At 36.2% G+C, this 23,662-nt stretch overlaps 2 protein-coding genes across 2 annotated transcripts; both read left to right on the top strand.

Annotated features, from left to right (window-relative positions):
- Positions 1-7,653: 7,653 nt before the first annotated feature.
- Positions 7,654-8,631, top strand: LOC109117510 (olfactory receptor 11H12-like). The gene has a single exon (XM_019205032.1). The coding sequence runs from the start codon at positions 7,654-7,656 to the stop codon at positions 8,629-8,631; it is 978 nt and encodes a 325-aa protein (XP_019060577.1).
- Positions 8,632-15,540: 6,909 nt separating this feature from the next.
- On the top strand, positions 15,541-23,579 carry LOC104850445 (olfactory receptor 11H12). The gene is made up of 3 exons (XM_019205033.2): positions 15,541-16,464; positions 20,419-20,479; positions 23,380-23,579. Exons 1-3 carry the CDS (start codon positions 15,541-15,543, stop codon positions 23,577-23,579), a joined length of 1,185 nt encoding a protein of 394 aa, XP_019060578.2.
- Positions 23,580-23,662: the final 83 nt, after the last annotated feature.

Here is a 23,662-nt window from a genome sequence, read left to right as displayed (position 1 = left end):
TACACATATAGCAGATCATGTCCAACCACTAAGATCACATATATCACTTCCTTCAGAAAGTCACATAAGTAGTCCAGGATTTCATTTTCGATTATATTTAAAAGCCCAGACATTCCTTTTTATTGCTCTTATTACTTCTCTATTCCTAGACTAAGAAAGTAAAACCAAGAAACTAGTATACATTGGATTTTCCTGTAGTTACTCTAAATATGAATGAATTTGTCTTTTATCTCCCAAATTTCCTAAAGTATTTGGCCTGAAACATCATTACTTTCGCTTTTACATGTCAAACTGGAAACATGGAAGCCATGGACTGGTACTAAACCAGTTCTGGGGAGGAGGATTTTAATGTTTCTAGATAATGCTATACAACCATTGTCCAGAAGGGGTGAGCTTAGTTAAGAATAAACAAGAGTCTAGTCTTGTACTAATATAACATGATAATAAAGAATTCACAATTTCTTTAGGATTTGTTTTTTTTTCTAGTACTAGGAATCAAACTCGTGCCCTTGCGCTTACAAGGCAGGTGGTAGAACACTGACCTAAATCCCCAGCCCTAGAATTCACAATTTTTAAATGTTGAGAATAAGTTTATTGGTACAAAGTCAACATGGTACAATTTTAACAGTTTATTGCTTTTTTCCCCCCTGCAACAAATTTGTAGTTACAAGATTCAAAGAACCTTTGGGTTTCACTTTAGGATAAGAAGAGGGAACACAGCAAAATCAGCAGGATAACATTAAATATTTATTTTTTTGCAGTTTACACATTAGTTTACTTGTTAGAATTTTCCTTTCCCAAGCAAAGAGACAGCCCAAGGGGAAAAGGAAGAAGTGGAGGTATAGATACCTCAGAAATGTCAGGTCTTAACAAAGGCCACATCTCCCTTGACGATTCTATCAGAATAGCTCCTGTGGTTCCTGCATGAAAAATATCCAGTCGTTAAAATTATTGCCCTTGGGACAACCCAAATCTATCACCTATATTCAGAAATTAATAGAGCATTCAGTGTCTTCCAACTCCAGCTAACAACCAGCTAAATAAATTTGTTATAAGCAATACTTACAATAGAACATTTGACTTTATCATGTTTTCAATTCATAGAGCTAAAAACAAACAAGATTAAACTTAGTCTTGAAAAAAATTACTTGCAGCTAATTTAAACTAAAGCAAAGTATTCTTTCCTTCAAACTGTTGTAATTTGCTAAAACATCTAAAATTTTGTTTTTCACATTCTGGCACATATATTACTTTAAAATAAATTATTCTGTTTCCAATAGAAAAAAGCATGTAATTACTTTGCATATAGATTTTCTTGCATCAACACACATCAGAACCTCAACTGCCCATATTAATTACAACTTTTAATCAAACTAATAAGTTCTGTTTTCTCATAAGCATAGAAAAATAGTACAGTGATACATGTGAATTGTCTGTCACAAAAAAAGTCTCATTAGAGTAGAATAAACATATATTATGTGAATATCTACAGTCATACTTATTAAAGAGGCAAAAATAAACTTGTAACTCAGCACAGTTTATAAGTAACTAAACATACTATTGACCTGTTGACTTATATTCAATGTGATAGACAAAAATATAAGACAAATTTTAAATGCCTGTATTAGTCAGTTTTTCCATCACTGGGATCCAATACCCAATACCTGCTACTTAATGGAACAGAGAGTCTTATTTTGTTCAATTTCATTGGTTTCAGTCCATGGTCAGCTGACTCCAATGTGAAAAGAGCTCTGCAGAGGATGCCATAACAGGAAGGAGAGAAAGAGACGAGTGAGGCACAGGGAGAGGGAGAGAGAGAAAAGCTGGGGACATGGACATACATTTCCAGGTCAAGGGACTCTTTCTACAAAGAGCCCTACTTCTGAACAGCACTTGCAGCTATGAACTCATCAACAGATTAATCCACTAATAATGATAATACTTCTATAGCTAATGACCTTCCAAAAGCCCTCCTATGAACACACAAGACTTTTAGGGGACATTTAAATCTATAAAACAACATTCCTACCTTTGCCTTTCAAAAGGTTTGTGTCCATCTCACTATGTAAAGTGCATTTAGTCATCTCTATAGGTCACCAAATCTTTACAGTCCTAGTATTGCTGAAAACTCTTCAGTCCAAGGTCTCTTCTGATCCTTAAGGTGAGCTTAGCTAGTGTGATCTTGTAAAATACAAAGAGAAATACCAACCTCCAATGGCACAGAGCAAAGATCTCCATTTCAAAGGGGAAGAATAGAAGGATAGAAAGTAATTTATCTAAGCAAGAATGAAACCCAGCAGGGCAAACATTAAATTCTATAGCTTCCAGTCCAGCATCTAGTACAGGTTGTACTAGATGTGACCTCCAGAATTTGGGGACAGCCTCTTCCCTATGCCATTGTTGGCTGCAGCCCACATGACCTTTCCGTTAGGCTGGCTCTTCATTTCCTGTAGCTTTCTCGGCAGGCATTCTGCATTCCTGGCATCTCCAACTCCCTGGGGTCTCCACTGCATCTTTTGCTCATCCTTACACCTTTGCTCATTGCCCTCTCAGAGGTACATATTCTAACCTCCTTTGAAATTTAATGAGACCCTCTGTGACCCCATAACTCGCATTCTGCATTCCTGAAGAATTAGCACTATGTTCAGATGACAAGGTCTGCTGTCAGCTCAAGCAGGAACCAGGCCCCCTTGGACATGGTTGTAGTGGTCTCTGAAGGTCAAGATAACTGAAATGGAAACTCTTCCTTAGGTGGCCCTGAATGAAAAGCAACTGCAACACAGGAGTCCAAGAGGCAGATGCCGCAACAGGTAAATGAAGCCTTTGTCTAAAGTGTAACCCACAGGAAAAGCATGCCTTACCAGTCTTCTAATTGCAATCAGTTTAAATTATAGATACTTTTTTTTTTTTTGCTTCTCGCTTTTCAAAGGTGTCGCGAGCCGGCGACGCAGAGCACTGTCCAGCAGTGTCTCAAACCTGAAAGAGCAGCGGGGTGGAGATGGGGCAGAGAGAAAGGAAGGACGCCAAGACAAGAGTTTGATCAAGGCGACGTTTATTGCAGGCAAGCATCAGCCTTTTAAAGGCACATCAACAGGAAACACCTGACTCCTACAGATCTTTGGCTATCCGAGTTTCTCCCGTGCAGGGTCAAAAAGCCAGTGGGCCATGGCTGGCTTCCCACACAAAGGTAGGCATTTTAGAAGCTAAGCGGCCAACGCTGTCTTACTAGAACACTGAAAATGAAATTTATCAATCCTATCAGATTAAATAACCTCTGGAACCACACAGGTCAATGAGACACAACGAGTCTCAAAGACACACACTTGGGGATGTTTCTTGATTCAAGGGCTGCTTTTGGATCCAGAGGTATCTTTCAGACAAGTAGAACTGGATATTTTCAGTTAGGTGGGCTTCTGCAATTTGACCTGAAATTCTCATTTCTCTTTTGCCTTGGTTTCAACTGTTTGATGACATTTCTTGATATTGTAAAATATAATCATATTAATGTTTGTAAATTGACTGTCATCAGCAGAATTTATTGTGTCATTCTATATGAGGAATGAAAAAGTTAAGATGCATATTTATAGAATGCAAATAAGGCCAAATATACATAAAATTCCATGTGAGAAAAAGATGAAACAATTTTGTAACATGCCAAATAAAAGGAATCTAACAACATTTCCCAAATTACATTCCATCCAACACTAATCCTGAGAATTGCTCTGGAAAATAAATTGAAAATTCTGGCTTCAAATTAGTTTGAATATCACTCTACCATACTTACTCATCTAGAAGATTCACAATACGCCTCAATAGAACAAAGGCCGTAAGACAGCCTATAAAAAAGAGGACTCTTTACCTTTATTTAAACTAGTATTTGCTACGTTTACTTCAACATCAAGCTCTTTTCATTATTGACTATTAATATCATCGACACAGGGCTCAAAAGAACATATGCTATATTTCTATTCATTTAGAACTATTAAAACTAGGTCATAGTTTCTAATAAAAAAAATTATGCAGAATAATTTTATCATATACAGTATAAACATAGTGGTCATATTCTTTAAGTTGTGCATGTTTTCTTCACAAGAGAAAATACATTAATTTTTTTTTATTTTCTACGTCCCAATGGAAGTGTATTTTTATATCTCTATATGGGTGTCATGTTTGGTTTCACGCAATAAAGAACAAATCATAATTAGTTTTGAGTTCAAAAGACACATCTACACATTCATTTCACATACTTTTTATTTTTCCTGGTTCTTTTTCCCATGGCATTTAACCACATAAACTGTAAATAGATGCAAGCCTGAGAGACTGGCCTGCCCATAGGATTCTGAGGTGAGAACTCACTTGTTTTAAACACAAGGGACTAAATCCCAGGAAATATTGGCCAGGATATAGACGTCTTCTTCAGTCTATTTAGGCCTATTATATACATAGTATTTGAATCTTTTCTTCCAAATTATGAATTGGAGACTGCTCTCAAAGTCTTGTCCAGATCACCTTCCAGACATCTCTCCTGGTGAGATTCTTGTCAGTTATTACAAAGTTCATTGTATAAAAGATATTTTTTTCCCAGTGAAATTCCTGGAAATTCACAATTTTGAGACTGAGGGTGAGAAGAAAAGGCACAGATAGCTGGTATGTAATTTTTCCAAGTTATAGTTACCAGGTATACACAAAGCATACCTCTAGAGAGATAATCCTAATTCTTGTTGTCGGTGGCGGTGGTGGTTTCCTTAATGAAAACTTTGAAGGACAAAAATCAAATAACTTTCATGCCTGAGAAAAATGTATTTATCATTAATTGATAGTACAGATGAGTCTGTTTTCTAAAACATTAATTTTGTAATTTTTCACAACTCTAAGTAAACTACAATATGTTATATTTTGAAATAAGAGCTCATTTATTTATAATCAATATCCCATGCAAAATAATATTAATAAAGAGTCAGAGACTATTTCCCTTGTTATGTTTCATGTATCTATGTATTTTTACAGGGTTCCAGAGGAACCAGATCTGAAACAAGAGGCTCAACAAATAGTTGCCATGCACTGAGAAGTCCTAGTGGGTTAACAAATTAGAAAACAAAATTAGTCTGAAGGTATTTCATAAATGCATTTTTTAAACTGAACAGTGTTAGCTTTTTGTGTTTTTGCCTTTACTCTTATATCCATAAAATTGTCTAACTAGGGAATAGCCAAAGCAGAGGAAATCTCATTAATTTTTTTCTGGTAAAATAGCATCTATGATTCCACTGCAAGCTGAGAGAAGCACATCCAGGCAGAAATCCCCACCAAGCCTGCAAGTAGTGACCAAAGGGGAGAAATTCAAAGCTCTAAGAAGAAAAGTCAAATAGAGCTGAGAATGTGATTGCTGGGATAAGTGAAGTGTTTCTACCTTAACTAAGGGAACCAAAGTAATCACTTTGGATCTTTCTTTCCTTTAAATTTCTACACTTTTTTTCCACTGGACTGATCATCAGAGACCAGATCATTAAATCTTTTGTATAATTGTTAACTCTCTCTAGATCAGATGGAAACTCCCAATTTCTCCTTAAATACCAAGTCCATCAATTTCTGATTACTTTCTCCAATGATATTTCGCCTTTTTCACAGGATCCTTTTCTAACATCTTTACAGAAATTTGAATTAATAATTACCTAAAGTGGACTGCAAACCCAGAGGAATGCAGAATCACCCAAAGGTAACTTCTGGGTCCAAAAGTGCTGAAGTTACAGTGTAACTAAGTCTTGGGGAAAGTATAATTATCAGGTCAGCATGTCCCTACTCTTGGAACTTGGACATATATTTCCACAAAAAAAAAAATTCGTGTTCAGACTGGCCTCAGTTGGCAAGTCGAGTGCTTGTGCTCCAGTCTCTAAAAAGCAATGTAAGCAGCACTGTTCTTCCCAAATGTCTTCTCAATACTCTTGTGGGCCATATTAAGACATTTCTTTTTTCACTCGATTTAAAACTGAAAGAGCAGGATATCATTAGAATACAACTGACCAGTGTATTTTTGAGGTAGGCTAAATCATCCTCAAGATCTCATGGAGTATGACAAAACTATCTTATTTTCCTGGGCCTGAAAGGCTTCCTAAGATGTAAGACTTTCAGTGGTAAAATGTGAACACTCCCAGCCAAACAGGTAGGCTTGAGTACTCTAATGATATACTGCAAGTGGTGTCCACCTCCTCTTGTCAGCATGCCCTGGCTCTCATCAGCCCATACCTCCCAGCTTCCAGGTACAAGGAAATGGCTATCCTTGTATATGTGGATTAAGGCTACCAGGAAGAAAGATACCTGAGTTAAGATTCAACTGAGGTCATGAATAAGGACTTATTTAATAAGAAATTACTAAACACAGATTGTCTGCAAGATGATGCGTTAGATACTGAAAGAGGGCCTGGGGATGTAGCTCAATGGTAAAGCATTTATCTCACATGCAAGAAGTCTTGGGTTTGACCCCAGTAGCCCTAACAAAACAAAAAAAAAGTGAAAAAGAATCCAGATAATTAACATATAACCCATATTCTCAGGGGTTCATATTGTAGTACATAAATTAATATATGAAAAAACTCCATAGTAAAGTGAAAACTCGTTGTTACAGAAAAAATCTGTAGCTTTTAGGTTATTGGACCATTTCTTCTAACTTAAAATGATGATTCATATGTTTACTGTTATTTGACAAATTTGTCGGCATGTTTGTGCAGTGCTCTTTATTGTGTTAAGTGTTAATGATATACAAGGGCACCTAATACAGTGTATTTTAAATTTTTTTAATTTATCACAGTAAAAGACCCTATGTCATTAACCTTCCTCAGAATATTCTTCCTTTCTTTGAACACATTTAGCCTATCATTCTGGCCACATTCTGAAGCAGTCCTGGAAGTCTTCACTTGTATACTATATGCTACTGCTGATTGCCATCCAATGGAAAGGCAGCCTCATAAAAACATTATGGTCTCTCTTCATCCACCTTATTCACTGGATCTGGCACCATGCAACTTCTAGCTCTTCTCCAAAATTAAATGACCATTAAAGATCTATGATTAAATAGATTCAGGAGTTTGAGGCAGCCAGGACAGGGCAACTAAAGAGGACTCCAGAACCACTTCAGAAAGTGGCAAGAATAAAAGCATAAATGCGTCCAAATTGAGCCAGGGTACTTTGAGAGGGACTAATGGCAATGTGTCTTCTGCTGTAATGGTTTTTTTTCAATTTAAACTCATATTGTATTTTGAATACACCATGCAGATATGAAAAATACAAATGCCTCTTCATGAAGCTCACATGCTAGAATAAAGATATAGAAGTGAGCTGTTATGACAAAGCATAGTATAATAAGTTTATACATATATACATTACATGCTATGGTAGGAAAAAGAATTAGTACACAACTGTGCTGTCTAGCAATACTGTGAAGGAGGCAATTCATGAACAGTCTAAATCACAAGTACAAGTTACTCAAGCCAAAACAGAAAAGTAAATAGCTTAGTAGAGTGACAAAGAATTCAAGAGAACACAGGTAAGGAGAGGAAGACATGGAACTGAGTACAGATGAGAAAGGTCTTGTTTGTCATGCTCAGTTGCTTGGATTTGACCTCATATTGATACTGTCTTGCAGCATAGTTTACAGACTAAATGAACATCTCTACTGTTGGATCCTCTTCTGAGTTAGTAAGTGAATTCATCCTTCTGGGCTTCCCCTGCAGCAGAGAAATTCAGGTCATCCTGTTTGTGCTCTTCTCTGTCATCTACGTCTTGACTCTCATGGGAAATGGAAGCATTATCTGTGCCGTATGTTGGAACCAGCATCTGCACACCCCCATGTACATCCTGCTGGGGAATTTTGCATTCCTGGAGATCTGGTATGTCACCTCCACAGTCCCCAACACACTGGTCAACTTTCTCTCAGAGACCAAAGTTATTTCTTTCACTGGATGCTTCTTACAGTTGTATTTTTTCTTCTCCATGGGCTCCACTGAGTGTTTCTTTCTCTCAGCAATGGCCTTGGATAGATACATTGCCATCTGTCATCCTCTGCATTATGCCATCATTATGACTGGACAACGCTGTTTCAACATAGTGATCTTCTGTTGGGTGTGTGGCTTTCTCTGGTATCTGGTGCCTGTTATTCTTATCTCCCAACTGCCTTTCTGTGGCCCTAATGTAATCGATCACTTTGTTTGTGACTCTGGACCATTGCTGACCCTCTCCTGTGCTCCTGCTCCTTTATCCAAGCTCACTAGCTACACGCTAAGCTCCCTCATTATTCTTCTTAGCTTCCTTTTCATCCTCATCTCCTATGGCTTTGTTCTATTTGCTGTTCTTCAGTTGCCGTCAGCATCCAGCCGACATAAAGCCTTTTCCACCTGTGGATCCCACTTGACTGTGGTGCTGCTGTTTTACGGTACCATTGTGGTGATGCATGTGAGCCCGGGATCTAGCCACTCCACCTTGATGCCAAAGATCATGACCTTGTTCTATGCGATGGTGACTCCACTCTTCAACCCCCTGATCTATAGTCTCAGGAATAAAGAGATGAAAAATGCTCTGTGGAAACTTCTGGAGAAGTTGAAAATTTCTGTAAAAGTCTTTCCACAGCAGCTCCAGGAGTAGTACAGAGAAATCTAGATAAACAGACAGCATGTAGGTGAAATTCCAACTCTTTTGCATTTATACGATTATTCATTCAATAATTATTCATGGATTGTCTCCTCTAAATTAGAGACTACTTAACACCAGGCAATGAAGATAATTATGAAGATAATTTAGACGTATTCTCTTTCCTCAAATGACAGAACTATAGAAGAGATAGGCAAGTAAGAAAATAATTACCATAAAATGCAACAAAAGTTCTAACTGATATGTACAGAAGTTGTTACAAGAACACAAAGTAATATCTAATTTTCCCTGGGTTTTTATTGTGAGAGATGATTGTTAGGAACAATTTCAGTCACCCATTTTTCATGGTAGAGCAAGGAAAAATCCTTGTATTTCTGTTCATCTTCTAGCTTGTTTGAATTTTTTTCAACCTTTGATAGATATGGGACTTCACATCAGAAGCTTATAAAATGTCACATGCCTGTAATCCTAGTTACTTGGGAGACTGATGTAGGAGGATTGAAAGTTGCCTGTGTTACTTATTGAGATACAGTCTAAATAAATAAAGTAGAAGTTCTTGATAAGAACTCGAGTTTCAACTGTAAAATTGGAGTGGTAATTCTTATCCCACAGCGTGATTAGGGAGAATTTTTTTTTTTAGGGAGATTTTAGTGATACTGGATATTGGAGATCTTTTAAAAAACCCTAGCACATAGAAACCACTAAATGGTAAGTGAATATGAATAATGATTAATTCTACATTTTCATTTACTTTATCAGAAACAAAAGAAGTTTAAATCTCATGTGAAAGTTACCTTATTTTTGGCAAACCTCTTTCGCAACAGTCTCTGTACCAACTCCCTAGGGACATGAAGTATAATATTTCTACATTTCCAACCAAAGCCTCATGTGTTTATGTGTTTAAGATAGTTTGATTTTGATTTTGGTTTTGGCTTGTGATTTGTATTTAAAGTGTGTGTGTGTGTGTGTGTGTGTGTGTGTGTGCGCAAATGTACATAGGCAGAGTACTTTGGAGAATTGGTCTTCAACAGACCAGATCCTCAACCTACTAAAGTGCATTTCCCTAAATCTGCTTTGTCTAAGAACATCTGTAGCTGAAGCTTCAAATGGTCTTACTCTATACAGTTTCTTTCATAATTGCCCTTCTGCCATCTTCAAAATAAAATCTGACTTCCATTAATGCTAATCTTAATATTTTAATTGCCCGAATATATAAACTGGGGCAGCAAATGATTAATTTAATGTGCTAATGTCTCCTTTATAAAAATAAATTTAACTGTTAAATAATAAATCGTACTGTGGTTGGTGGTTTATAATTATTTGCTTTTAACACAAGTAATGGTGTCCTAATTTAATCTGCTCCAATACAAGAATCAGAGGCAAGGATTTAGATACAGGTAGATTATCAAGAAGAGGTGTGCAAGAAGCAGGAATATGAAAGCAGTGAATAGTTAATCCACTTCAACAACAGAGAATTATCCATCTAAATAGAATGAAACTAAAAAAATAAAATAAAATAAAAATAAATAGCATGAAACTGAGCCACTTGTCATCTAGACATGGTTGGTTGTGGAGATACTGATTCTTCGTGTTTCTTAGAATGCATTCATTGCTAGATCAAGCCAGCAACTGTGACATCAGAAAAACTTCCTGACGGAAGGGTAGGGGAAGCGGGAAAAATAAGAATCAAGACACATTATATAAAGGTACAAATCTCCAATAATGAATATCATTATATTGTATACCTAAAATGTGCCAATAAAATTAATTTTTGAAAAAGAAAATTACAGTATTCTAAAAAAGGAGATTGAAGAAGTTTTCAGAAAATGAAAGCATATCCCTTGCTTGTGTATAAGAAGAACTAAAACTGGGAAAATGACCATATTCCCAAAATTGTTACACAGATTTAATGTAATCCCAGTCAAAATACCATTACCATACCTCACAGAACTAGAGAAAACATTCTTAAAAAATTTATTCTTAAAAAATTCCTTAAAAAACCAAGATTAGATCCACTGCCTGCCACACAAGCGTGAGTTTCTGAGTACTCCCCCCCAAAAAAAACCAACTAAGAGGTCCCATTTAACTCTGCTATTCCCCTTTCTGAGTGTCTTCCCCAAAACTTTAAAAACGTCATAACACAGCACTACAACCACACCCATGTTTATAGTGACGCAGTTTGTAATAGCTAAATCTTACAAACAACCCAAATGTTCATTAACTGATGAATGGATTGAAAAAATTTTTATATACAATGGAGTAACATTCATCTATAAAGAAAGATAAACTTGAAACGTATATAGGTAAATGGATGCACCTTGAAACCACACACTCAAGTGAAATAAATCAGACACACGTGTAACTATCACATTGTCTCTACTGTGAGAAATTGAAAATGTAAATAAAGACCAAAATGTATAACAGATTTTATGAAATATGAAAGGAAAGGGGGAACTAGGGAGGAATGAGGTGGAAAGGAAGGGAAAATGAAAAGAAAAAAAATTAGTAAAAAAGGATATAATGGAAACAAAGCTTTTGTAAATAAGCTGGAGAAGAGGAGTGATTGGGTGGAGAGGGAAAGGGGAAAAAAGAGAAATGACTCTATGCCACATCCAGGTGCAGACTCTCTACGATGAATGTGATTACTATGTACATCTAACTTATACCAAAACAATCAATAAAAAGAAATAACAGGAAATACTCTTGCTTTGCTTAGAGATTTGGTATCACATAGAGTCGATAAAAATGAGGAAACAAGCAAAACTTTGCCAAACAGAAAAATGAGATTAATCTCAGGAAACCAACTTTTTTTTCAGCTTTAATTGAGTTTATTGGTACATTATAGGGATACAGTGCAGTTACATTCATTGTTGGGATCTTGTAGCTCTACATGACGTCTTGATTCTCATTTTTTTCCCCTTACCCCTGCCCGCCCTTCACCCCTCCTCCCCTGGCCATCTACAAACACTTTATTTCCATCTTTTCATTATCTCACATTTTTTTCTTTTCCCTTATTACCCTTCCCCTACCCATCCCACCTTCCCTACACCTTTAGCTCTTTCTTCCCATTTCTAGATGTCAGTAATCTTATTAGGATCTTATGTATTATTGCAGATTATTCACACCAGAGAAACTATTCAGTATTTACACATGTGTGCCTTATTTATTTCACTTAGGAGTATATCTTCAATATGTATTCAGGAAACCAACTTTAATGATATGGAGTTGTACAATTTATCTTACAGAAAATTCAAAACATCTGGCAGCTAGGTGCTTACAACAATTCCTGAACAATATGAGAGCTACAACAAAGGCATAGGAAATATTCTTAAAGTGTCATTCATAAATGGTGAAGCTGCAAAATACAGTAACTAAGCTGTGAGGAGTTCAACACATACTACATCAAAAAGAAAGAGTGTACTTGAAGATAGGTAATTGCAAATAATTCAACCATAGCAGCAAAAAAAAAGAAAAAAAAGTATGAAAAAGTGCAGAAAGCTTAAACGTCTTGTAGGACACCAGCAATATATATATTAGCCCATTTAATTTATTTATAATATTTTAATCCATTTAATAATATGAATATTATAAATATTATATATACATTATATATTATATATACACATATGTATGTATATATATGTGTGCATACACACACACACACACACACACACACACATGTGGGGTGGGGGGGTGTACCAGGGGAGTTTCAGGGAAAGAGAGAGTCAAAGAACTAGAAATTTTATTTTTTCAAAGATAAATAAAGGCTGATTTTTCAAAAACTAGGAAAGTAAATGGACATCTAGGTTGAAGGAATTCAAAGGACATTAAGTAAGATGAATGCCCAAAATAACATAAATCTTCAAAAGTAGCCCAACACAGTGACACACACCTGTAATCCCAGGTACTTATTGGAGGAGCCAGGAGGCTTGCAAGTTGAAAGCCAGTGTAGGCAAATTGGTTATATACTGTCTTCAAAATTAAAAAGAGATAGGATGTAGGTCAGTATGAAAGTGACCCAGGTTTTGATCCACAGTACAGCAAAAATAAAATAAAATACTTGTCAAAAGTCAAAGAGAACTTTCAAAACAAGAGGAAAACAATTTTTCACATGCAAACAAGCTGCCTTAAAGTAACAAACCCTAGTTTTCTCAGGAGAGAGATTGCTGGGCAGTAGAAACTGAGAAAATATACTTAAAAGTGCTACAGAAAAAATATCTGCAAATATGAACAAAATCATGTTCCCAGGGAAGAAGGAATGGTTCTCTCTGATCACACTACTCCTCGCCCAAGACAGCAGAGCACCACAGACAGAGTATTCACCCATGGTTTCTGCAGTGGGAAAATTGAGTTGGAAAAACACATTCAAATTCCCTGCTATTCTAAGACTCTTCACAAAATAGTTATGCCTGTCTCATTTTAAGTATGAGTGATATCAACGCAATGAAAATGCAACATCAAACATAAGAGAAATACCTGTAAAATATGTATCTTTCAAAGGATTGATTTCCAAAATATATGAGGAATTCAAACTATTCAATGGCAAAAAGTCAAATACTGTAATCCAATTTAAAAATGGACAAAAAAGCTGAATAAATATTTCCCAGAAGAAGGAACACAAAGGTCAACAAGTGTATGAAAAAATGCATAGCCTCATTAAGTCAGAGAAATACCAATCAGAAGTATTGTGAGATATCATGTCACATCAAAGATAAGAAAAATAATTTAAAGTCAAATTAAGGAGAAGTAGGGAATATGTGAATAATGAAAATATTGAGAATTTTTGGGCAGTTGGATAACATCTAAACTACATTTTAGGAGTTAGTAGGGACTAAAGTAAAGGACTAAGAGGTAATAAATATCTGAATAGTATTTTTCCTCCTTAGTCTCTCAACATGAATGTTTTGGTCATTTTAAGCAGTCTCTTTAGAGCCAAGTTTCTAAAACATACATTCCTGATATGGTGAATATTTTACACTCCTTGGTATAAGCATTCATTCCTGCCTGAATGTTTTAGTTATACCATATGGACCCCACATGCCATAAGGTAAAAAGGAAAGGGACACTAGTCAGTAGAAGTAAATCCTTTTCTCACATTAGTTGGGAAGCTACAAGTTCCTCTCTCAAGGAACTTACCCATTGGTGCTTCTTTTACTTTCCTCGCATATCTGAGTAGTTCTACCATGCCATATTTCTAACTTATTTCTAAATTCTATAAATTTATTCAATATCCTAAAATGTCAGTACCTCAGTATTTTACTCATTGGGGTTTTTATCCTTCAACATGTGGACATTTGAAGTGTTCCTCAACTTTACATCAGAATGATATGTGACACAGCTTGTCTTAGTTTTTCTTAACCTGAGTCTTCTGAAAGTTTTTTGAAATCCATATTGCAGGTGGACAAAACAGTTATAGAGAAGTTGTACCTACTCTACCGGTTCCTCAGAGAATATGTAATCATTAATGATTTAAAGATCTGTTGGCTTGGAAGAGAAGTACTCTTGTAATGCTACAGAGGCCAAGTCCCAGGGAATATGACAGAGTGAATTCTTAATGGAAGCAGGATGGTGTTTATAAGACAAGTCACTCAGAAATCTGGTCCATGTCAGGACTATGATAGCTTTGTCTCTGGGGCACTGCTGAAGATCATGACATCTCTGTGTTGATCCATTTTTATTCCATAATTTATTTAAATTGATTTATCAACCCTCCTGGCTTATAACATTTAAAAAGAGATAGATATTACTAAAGGAAGCACAAACTTATCTTCCACCTGATTGTACTGCTACAGCACTGCTGTAGAGGCTAGACTGGAGAAAAAGATTCTTTAAAAAATACAGTGTTTGTGCCCAAAATGACTTCATGGCTTTCAGGATGCACATCCCTGTATGTTAAATTTTTTTTCTTCTGCATAATGTAGATCCTTACATCTTTTTCATATAACTATGCATGGAAATTTATCTATAACAAAAGAAAGTTTTGTTGTTTAACAGTATTTTTTTTCTTTTACATGAATATATAAGAAAAATCAATCCCAAAATTTTAAGGAAAAAAATTCAAAAATAAAGTTCTATGTCTAGACTTGTGAACTTCTTCACATACTGAGTAAACCAATATAATATTGACTACATCAATATGATAGTGACTACAAAAGCCTATGCAATCAAAGTGAAATATTAAGCAAAAACATAAAACCTGTGTTTTCAATAGGATATGTAATATTAAAAGTCAGTATTGATAAGTAACATTATAGAATTGTGATTTTTATGATATTAAACATAAAAAATCAGCAAGAGAAATTTAAAAATAATGGCTTTCAAGTAATTACTATCAACTTTCTGTAAAATGCATTTTTAAATACTAAGTAAATACATTTAATTGACATAAAAATAGCCAAATTAAATCTTCCCTTTGTGAGGCTCTTCCAAAATAAGTGGAGTTCAAGGAAAGAAACAAATACATTTCTTAAATGCTATAAAGGGTTATATTTGTGTTAGATACTGGCCAGAAACTACCATGCATTATACCTGTCCCAACATAATAAGCTTACAAATGAGTTTAACTTTATGCAGTTCTGTAGTGGTGGTATAGTAAGAGATGGATTTAGAAGCAAGAAAAATTGTTTCTTTTTATCTCTTTCTTTCTTAGGTGGATTGTGTATGTATGTGTTTTGTTTGGTGGGGTGTGTGTGTGTGTGTGTTTCTGTGTGTAAAGTTGTCTACTGTGTTTAAAACTCAACGACATAGCCAAGAAGGGAATAACATTTGTCATCTTCCTGATGACTCTCTAAAAAAAATTGACCCTGTGTTCATTGTATTCTCTTCATTTTTCCCAAAGGAACACATTTTACATTAGTCATAATGGGTAACAACTGTTCCTGGATCTTGCAGGAGACTCATCCAATGAATGCATCTGAGCCAGATTCCAGCTCTCCTTATGTGAGAGAATTTATTCTCCAAGGTTTCTCTTGTGAGTGGAAAATACAAGTCCTCCTCTTCTCACTCTTCATGACAACATATACCCTCACCGTAACAGGAAATGGGGCCATTGTTTGTGCCGTGTTGTGTGACCAGCGACTCCGCACTCCCATGTACATCTTCCTGGGGAATTTCTCCTTTCTAGAAATCTGGTACGTCTCTTCTACAGGCCCCAAGATGTTGATCAACTTTCTCTCAGAGAAAAAAACCATCTCCTTTGCTGGGTGCTTCCTCCAATTCTATTTTTTTTTCTCTTTGGGTGGATCTGAATGCTTCCTTTTGACTGCCATGGCCTTTGATAGGTACCTGGCTATCTGCCGTCCCTTGCACTACCCTAATATCATGACTAAGAATTTTTGTAGCAAACTGGTCATTACCAGTTGGATTTGTGGGTTTGTGTTGTTTGTAACCCCTATTGCTCTCATGTCTCAGATGCCTTTCTGTGGTCCATATGTTATTGACCACATTGTGTGTGATCCAGGGCCACTCTTTGCATTGATTTGTTCCTCTGCCCCAAGGACTCAATTGCTTTGCTACACTCTAAGCTCCTTGGTTATCTTTGGTAACATCTCTGTTATTCTTAGCTCCTATGCTCTTGTCCTAATAGCTGTACTGCATATGCCTTCAGCCACTGGGAGACATAAAGCCTTCTCCACCTGTGGGTTCCATTTGGCTGTGGTATCACTGTTCTATGGTTCTCTGATGGTCATGTACGTGAGCCCCAGCCTTGGACACTCTGCTGGGATGCAGAAAGTTGCAACTTTGTTCTATGCTATGGTGACTCCTCTCTTCAACCCTCTCATCTACAGCCTCCGGAACAAGGAGATAAAGGCAGCCCTGAGGAAAATTGTAGGGAGTCTCAACATTGCCTGAGGCATATTCAATGATTTCTAAGAATAGTCCAGTAAGTTCAATCAAAGTATATAGTTATTTAAATCTATACATATGATTCTAATGATATTGATGCTATTATCCTATAAAATTAAGCATCTATAATGTTCTTTAAAAAATTAAAGTCAAAAAATTATATAGATAAGTGGAAGCATGTGGGTGTTCTTTGGGAGTGTAGTGACTAAAAAATGTACATATTTTGGTGGTTTTCAGATAGTTTCTTAATGATTCATCTGTGACAAAAATGTCTGCATTCCATCTGATAACAAATTTATAGTTCTGGGATAAATAAAGTTACAAATAGGTCATTTTTTGTTTATGTGTTGATGATAAATAAAAGAAGCAAAATTTGTATTTTCTGATTGTGGCTCTTAGCACATGTGGCTTTGTTATTTTGAGGATGTAGTCATTCGTAGTTCATAAATCCTTTGAAGCAATTTACCAAACTTTCTGTGGATCATAAAATATTGTAGCTTAATGACATCTACGTGTATGATGTTCTCATTACCACTTTCTAAACCTCTAAAAGGCACCTGCTAATTTCATGCTTGGCAATATTAGTCAGTCTGTTCAGAAATTCAGTCTTCTAAGCACATAATGTTTTAATCCAAGTGAAGTATCACCAAAAGCTTAATGGGTCACTTAATTGCATTTGGATAACAGAATATCTCCTTCTAAAACTTGGTGAGTAAAATTTGTATTTGATGATAAATTGCTACAGTTCAAAAAAAACAAATAATAATTCATTATGTTTGTTATTGAAGTAGTGTGAAAAATTAAGGAATATTTTTAAAGGAAAAAAGCATCTAGAATTCAATCACTGTATGTCTGTTTTATTTGTAATATTGAACTTATTCTGATTTCATAATAAGCCTTTATAATTATTTGTTGTGCTACCTTTAATTTTATTGCAATATATTTATATCCATGTTCCTGTAGTTATGAAATTAAGAAAATATAATCGTTTTGATTATCTTGTATATATTTAAATATGCAATAGTTTGCTTCCTCATCATTTTACAAATTTCATAAGTGATATACTTTTATCTGACTAACAAATCTGCCTACTGTTGCTAAAATTTGTAATCATAAATAAAAAATATTTTTTAATTATCAACTTGGATCATAATAGCTGGAGATTCATAATAGGAAAGTTTTTTGTTGCAAACCCACAATTTTAGATCAAAGTACATCCATTTTCTGTTTCAAAAGTTAGAGTGATTTTTGCTGTTAATAACTATAATATCTTACTGAACAAGTATGATATGGAGTCTTAATTTTTATGTGTTGATGTGAACATTTTCCTAGAAGTAGGGCCTTTCTTTCAAGGAGCTAGAAAATGGCTTCTAAAGGATATAAGAAAGGGAATTTTCAGAAAGAAGGTTAGGAGAAAAAGGAATAACACAACTATAAGAATGATCTCTTACATAATTACTACTGAGGCAACCAGGGTAAGGTTACTGAAAATTCCAACGTCCTATTTCCATCTACTACCAATCTTTTTGTGGGGCAACATGTTTACTTCCATTCTTTTGTTATAAAATAGTATTTCAATAAGTTCTTTATAAAGATTTGCCATAAGAATATTTCCCAAATACTATGTGCATACAACACTTTTCATGTTAGGGCTTTTGTCTTACAAACATTTGGAGGGAAAGAGATGATTACTCAGTTCAAAATGTAAGAACACATATGTAAATTTTAGCATGTACATTCCAGGTAGAAAATGTAAGAAGACAATCTTGTTCATCAGAACTCTGGCATATGCATCCTGTGTGATCTATTGGGAATATTTCTTAGCTCTACACTCCTTTCCAGGTGTATGTTAAACTTTCTGAGACTGACTGATCAAAAAAGAGCTCAAAAAGAACAAGTGGTTAGGACAGAAAGTATTTCCATCATTTCAGACTCCTTACCTTGAGTTACTAAGTTAAAATATTTGCACAGCCATTACCTTTTCAACGTTTATTCTTAGAACTCCAGATACTATCCTGGTTCATAGCTTGTTTCATAGTAGTAAATTAGTTACACTACTATCCCTACATCATATTTTTTCAAGCGAAATTGCATCTCAAACATGAGGGGAGGAGACAAAATGAATACTAGACCCAAATATTAAAAGGTTTATTTTTTTCCTGAACATTTAGACTTTCAAACAAGGATAGTGTGGTGACATTATTTAAAAATGATTGTGCTGGTTGGTGGTTTTTTCAGGGGTAAGAGAATAGCTGATATTTTCTACTACTAATATGAGTCATTGTGTTTAAATGTTTATGCTGATCACACAGCCAATGCACCTTCAATTAAAATTAATTCTCTTTGTACAACCAAAAATTATCTACATTCAAGATTGCTTGAAAAATTAGGACTTGGGATGCATGGACCAATATTCCCAGGAAACAGAGAGTATGAATGTATTAATTTAATGTGTTTAGATGTGCAAAATTATCACACTTTTAGCAACATTAAGTAAATAAACATTTGGAGTCACTGTTGTAAGTCATTTCTGTATTCCGCTTTATTTACTACTTATGACAACTAAAGAGGTCAGGTGCATAGTATTTTAGCTCTCAACTTCTGAGACACGTAGACTGGAAATGGAAATGGAATCTTGGGACGGGGAGGCAAAGTGGGGAGCAAAAATGATGAAGATGGCCAGTTCCCTGAGATTAATGTAGTTATTATGTATCTCAAACATATCCTAATTTTTAAAATATAACAAAAATTTAAATTTAAATTTAAAATTATTCAGGATGAAACCAACACAAAGACTAACTTGTTTAATAGAAAACAGCGTGTGATCCAAGGCAGGCTGACTATGGCATTCACAATCTTCACTGTTAAATAGGAAAAGTACAAAGATTCTGAAATTAGATAGAGTGGTTTCAAACCTACATTATTTGACCTTTCCACCTAGTTTTCTTTAATTGCTAAGATAGAAGTAATAACATTATTATGCCTGAGAGTAGCTGTGTTGAATAAATGAAGTAGAAACCCACCTCCTATGTAATAGTTTGGAACTGGTTTTTATCAACATTATCAATGTCATTTTTTATCCAGTCCTGGGGATTGAACTCAGGGCCTTGGCAGTTGACAGCCTCCTGCATCAGTTTCCTAGAGTGCTGGGATTATGGGCCCAGATTCGATGTCTTCCATTTATAAAGCTCTTTAGACTTTCACATAGTTTTTCAGTTTATCTTTACAATTTTTATCACATAGTAGGATAAATATTTTTACACTTAATTCATAATGAAACTTGAAAAGCCAATATATGTCTAAGGTCACATATTATAAGTGAAGGAACAAGTTACACTGACTTAAATTCAGTAAGAATTCTGCCCATGAGCCAGAGATTTAGCTCAGTGGTACCGCTGCCTGCCTGAAAAAGCGCAAGGTCCAGAATTCGATCCCCGGTACCAAAAAAAAAAAAAAAAATTCTGTCCAGCTGTAGACCTTCTCCTGGGAACCACAGCTGAGTCCTATGTAGCTGCTTTCAAGACTCCATGGCCATAAAGACCACAAGGTTGGTTTAATCCCAGAAAGGAATAAAGAACAAATGAGTTGTTTTAAAATAATGAAGCAGTTTACATTTGAATGTTTATGTAAAAATGCAATATGCTAAATACGTTATTGAGTAGAAAAGTCAGGCAGAAAACAAAATCATTATATAATATTACATAATTATGAAGTCACGGTAAGGTTAGATTCTTTGTTTCATCTTTAATATTAATATGCATCTGATTTTTCTATGACACAAATGTATATCTCATCTAATCTACAGTGGGTTGTAAAGCTCCACCACCAATTAGAAACACCTCTAGGGATAATCAAGCCATAGCAGTCAGAGGTAGACAGTTCCAGGATGTTAGCAGGAACCCAGGCTCCTATTTATTTTTAATAAATCTTTCTTAGTATATGTTTCCTTCCTCAAAGATATCTCGCTCTCTGAAGCCAGCAACAGAAGCTTCAAACAGCAAAAGAGAAGCAAACCTCTGTACCACTTTATGTTACTGCTTGAACATATATTTCAAAGATGACTGTCACTGACAAGGGAGGCTGCGACATTGAAGATTTTCAGATGAACACACTGTCTCTAGAATAAAATTGAAGTCATAGCAAGCATAAAATAGGAAGATAAATACAGCAGTGGAAGGTTAGAAGTGGCCCCTTTTTCTTCTCAGAAGTTTCCTAATAGGAGATGGATCCTCTTCTTAAGCAAGGCTTTAAATACAAATAAAACAGCAAGAGGAATAATTTAATGCACAGAAAAGTTTTGAACACAAAAATGTAATAAAAAATTTGAGATACTATAGAGCCTAAGATGCTTGAGACCGGAGATGGGAGAACTACTTCCATGTCTCCCAAATCAAACTTGTAGCATTGGTATTGCAAAAGCAGGGACAAAAAGTATTCAGAACATGTTCTAGTCAACATATTGATCTAAAATTGGTACTCTTTCTTTCACTGGAGTGATAAATTACCACAACCCAGTTCTGGTTTTATGGCTTCCTTCCCTGAAGTTCTTCCATGGCCCATATGCTCTGGAAAACAAGATTCTACCATTTACACAGAAATAAGTCTTTCCTCCTCTCCCTTTACTCTGTACTTCAAAACTCAGTGGGAAGGAAGAGGGCCTTCCAGTAAGTTTTTAGGTTCCTCTTTATTTAGTCTTTTGGTCTTAAATGAACTTGGCATTAAGACTTCTGGGGAGCATGGAGAGAAGGGAGGTAGAAATGCTGGAGATGAGTCACTCATTTCAGAGAAGAAAACTGACCTAGAAAAGAGAAATCTCTTCTTTCAAACTTCAGTAGGATATGATACAAAGTAAATGAGAACTGAAATTCCAAAACTAAGTAAGAAAAAAGGAAGTCATAAAATAGAAAAAGTCATTGGTAGAAAAAAGGAAGAGAAAATGGTGCCGTTCAGGGAGATGCTAAGAGGTTTACAAAGCACTCTGTTCTCTTACCTGGACCTTCCCACCTTAGCTAGTAAGAGAAGTGTCACACTCATATACAACACAGCTGGAGCCATGGTGGAGGAATCACGGGAGAGAAGGTCTTGACTCCCTTTCCACAGGAGAAGACAAGAAATCTTTGCTGAGCTACTTCAGCTCTGTCTCCACTGACCTCCTTCTCTTCTGCGCCAAGGTAAATACACTGCTGCTCTTGTGCCAGGGGAGTCTTGTGGACAAGGTGGAACAATCGTTAGATGAAAGTGATGGGGAACAAAGCAAAAGATTTGTCCCTACATAAAGACCTTGCCTTTCTCCAGGGGAAGCCGGTGGACAGGAGATATGCAGGACTAGGCTGAGCTCCAGGGAAACATTTGGATTAAGGTTTGCCCCAATTGTAGCGAGTCACACAAGGTACGACTTTGTGGGTGATTAAAGGGTATCTTAGAGTGATGCATCAGACCTCATCTCTGAGAACAAAGGACTGCTCTGCAGCTCAGAATTTATGTATTCTGTGTGTTTGGTCTGAGATCTATTCCAGCCCCAGAAGTCTCCCTAAATAGTACAGTGGAGAGGGAGATCAAAAATAACAAGGCATACTCTGTGAGATATCAAGGCTTGAGAAACAGCCTTTCAAAACTGCCAGGGAAGAGCCACGGAAAGAATACAGTACACCGAATACCATCCTCTCTGACACTGAATCATGTCGGTGATGAAATCTTGGCCCTTTCTCCTCAGGCCCCCTTGAACTCTTCACTGAAGTCAGAGGCACATACAGTTGTGATGATTCTATGAGTTGAAGGAATATTACTCAAGGAAAGACAGCTTTGGTACTGCAGAGCCAGCTTTGTTATCACTCAGGCCTGTCTGTTGTCCTCATCGTAATTCAAAGGAAAGACAGACAGGTCTGTGATCTTCATTATTAAATCCTTCTTTGCCCCAGGACATGAGTTACTGGAGAAGCCCAAAACCTCTCAGGAGGAAAATACATTTCACTTGCACCTGATGAGGTATACAGAGCACCACTCAGCCCTTCCGCCTCTTTACATCCATTGGGGGACATGCGGTGACCTCATCTCACAAAAGCCAGTGGGACAAAAATAAGTAACAGAGAGAAAAGGAGCTATGCAATCCTTACCTCCAGCAGTGAGTTCTGAAAACAAACACAGCAAGACCTTATGGCTCCTTTCACTGCTTAACAACGCCTTTACTCTGGTTATGCACTTTCTTTAAATTTTGCCCAAACTAGCTTTTAAGACTATTTTCCATAAACTCAACAATGGAATTCACTTGAAATGTTTCCATTGTCCTGCCTGAGGACTTCTCTAGTAGAAACACACGTTGGAAGTAGAAAAATTTGACTCATCCTAATGCTGCCACTTTTTATTTCTTTGATCCTGGGAAGTAATTTAGATTCTTTGTTATTCTGCTTATGAGTAAAATAAAGATAATAATACTGGATCCATATGTCATGTGGATAAGGATGAAATGAAAAGCTATGTTTATGACTTTCTGTTTGTAACATCATCATATTTTTCCCCTTTGTCAATTCACTGTGTAGTGGACAAGTAAATTTATTGCCTCCAAAGAATTTAAGAATCTGAGCTGTCTATCCCCAGCATGAAGACTGGGAAACATCATCAGCTTCTCTCCTGGAATTGCCTGTAAGCTAAGAGTACCTGGGCCTTCTCTCTGCCTTCTCTGTTTATGTTTCCTCTAGCTCTCTACCCACATGCAGCCAATCGTGAGTGAGTATAAATGGAGTCCCCTACTCAGTCAAATGTCTCATTACTGTCAAAGTCATAAGCTGGTTCTCCAATATGTCCCAGAAATCCCATAGATGTTATGTATATCAGAAGCCCTGGGATGGGATTGTCCATTAGTGTAGGATTTGACATTCTTACTCTTTTCTCTTTTCCTAGAAGCAGTACCAAGGATGGAAAAACCTCTGTTCTCTGCTGTCCTACCTCCATCACTGTTGGCTCTCATGAGCCATGACTTAGTGAGCTGGGCATGGACTGCGCCTGACTGCACGGTTGCAGACAGCTCCCTACTGGCTAACCTCTCCTACTACATTCTTGGCCTCAGGACTGCACCTTTTCGCATCCTGCTGCAATGTTAAAGATGTGGCTCCGACCCTGAGAGCAGTACCCTGGGATAGAGGAGCACTTTGCCTCCAAGGAATGGTTCCTGTCCTTCCATCTT

The sequence above is a fragment of the Fukomys damarensis genome, unplaced genomic scaffold, assembly GCF_012274545.1.
Source record: "Fukomys damarensis isolate Sample0158 unplaced genomic scaffold, DMR_v1.0_HiC HiC_scaffold_17, whole genome shotgun sequence".
NCBI lineage: Eukaryota > Metazoa > Chordata > Mammalia > Rodentia > Bathyergidae > Fukomys > Fukomys damarensis.
The sequence above is the reverse complement of the archived record's forward strand: the minus strand, read 5'-3'. Positions and strand labels throughout refer to the sequence as shown.

Coding starts and splice junctions, on each gene's coding strand:
- LOC109117510 (XM_019205032.1), top strand. CDS start 7,654: ATGAACATCTCTACTGTTGGATCCTCTTCTGAGTTAGTAAGTGAATTC.
- LOC104850445 (XM_019205033.2), top strand. CDS start 15,541: ATGAATGCATCTGAGCCAGATTCCAGCTCTCCTTATGTGAGAGAATTT. Junction 16,465..20,418: donor AGGCAGCCCTGAGGAAAATT/GTAGGGAGTCTC, acceptor AATCTTTCTTAG/TATATGTTTCCTTCCTCAAA. Junction 20,480..23,379: donor AGCAACAGAAGCTTCAAACA/GCAAAAGAGAAG, acceptor CTCTTTTCCTAG/AAGCAGTACCAAGGATGGAA.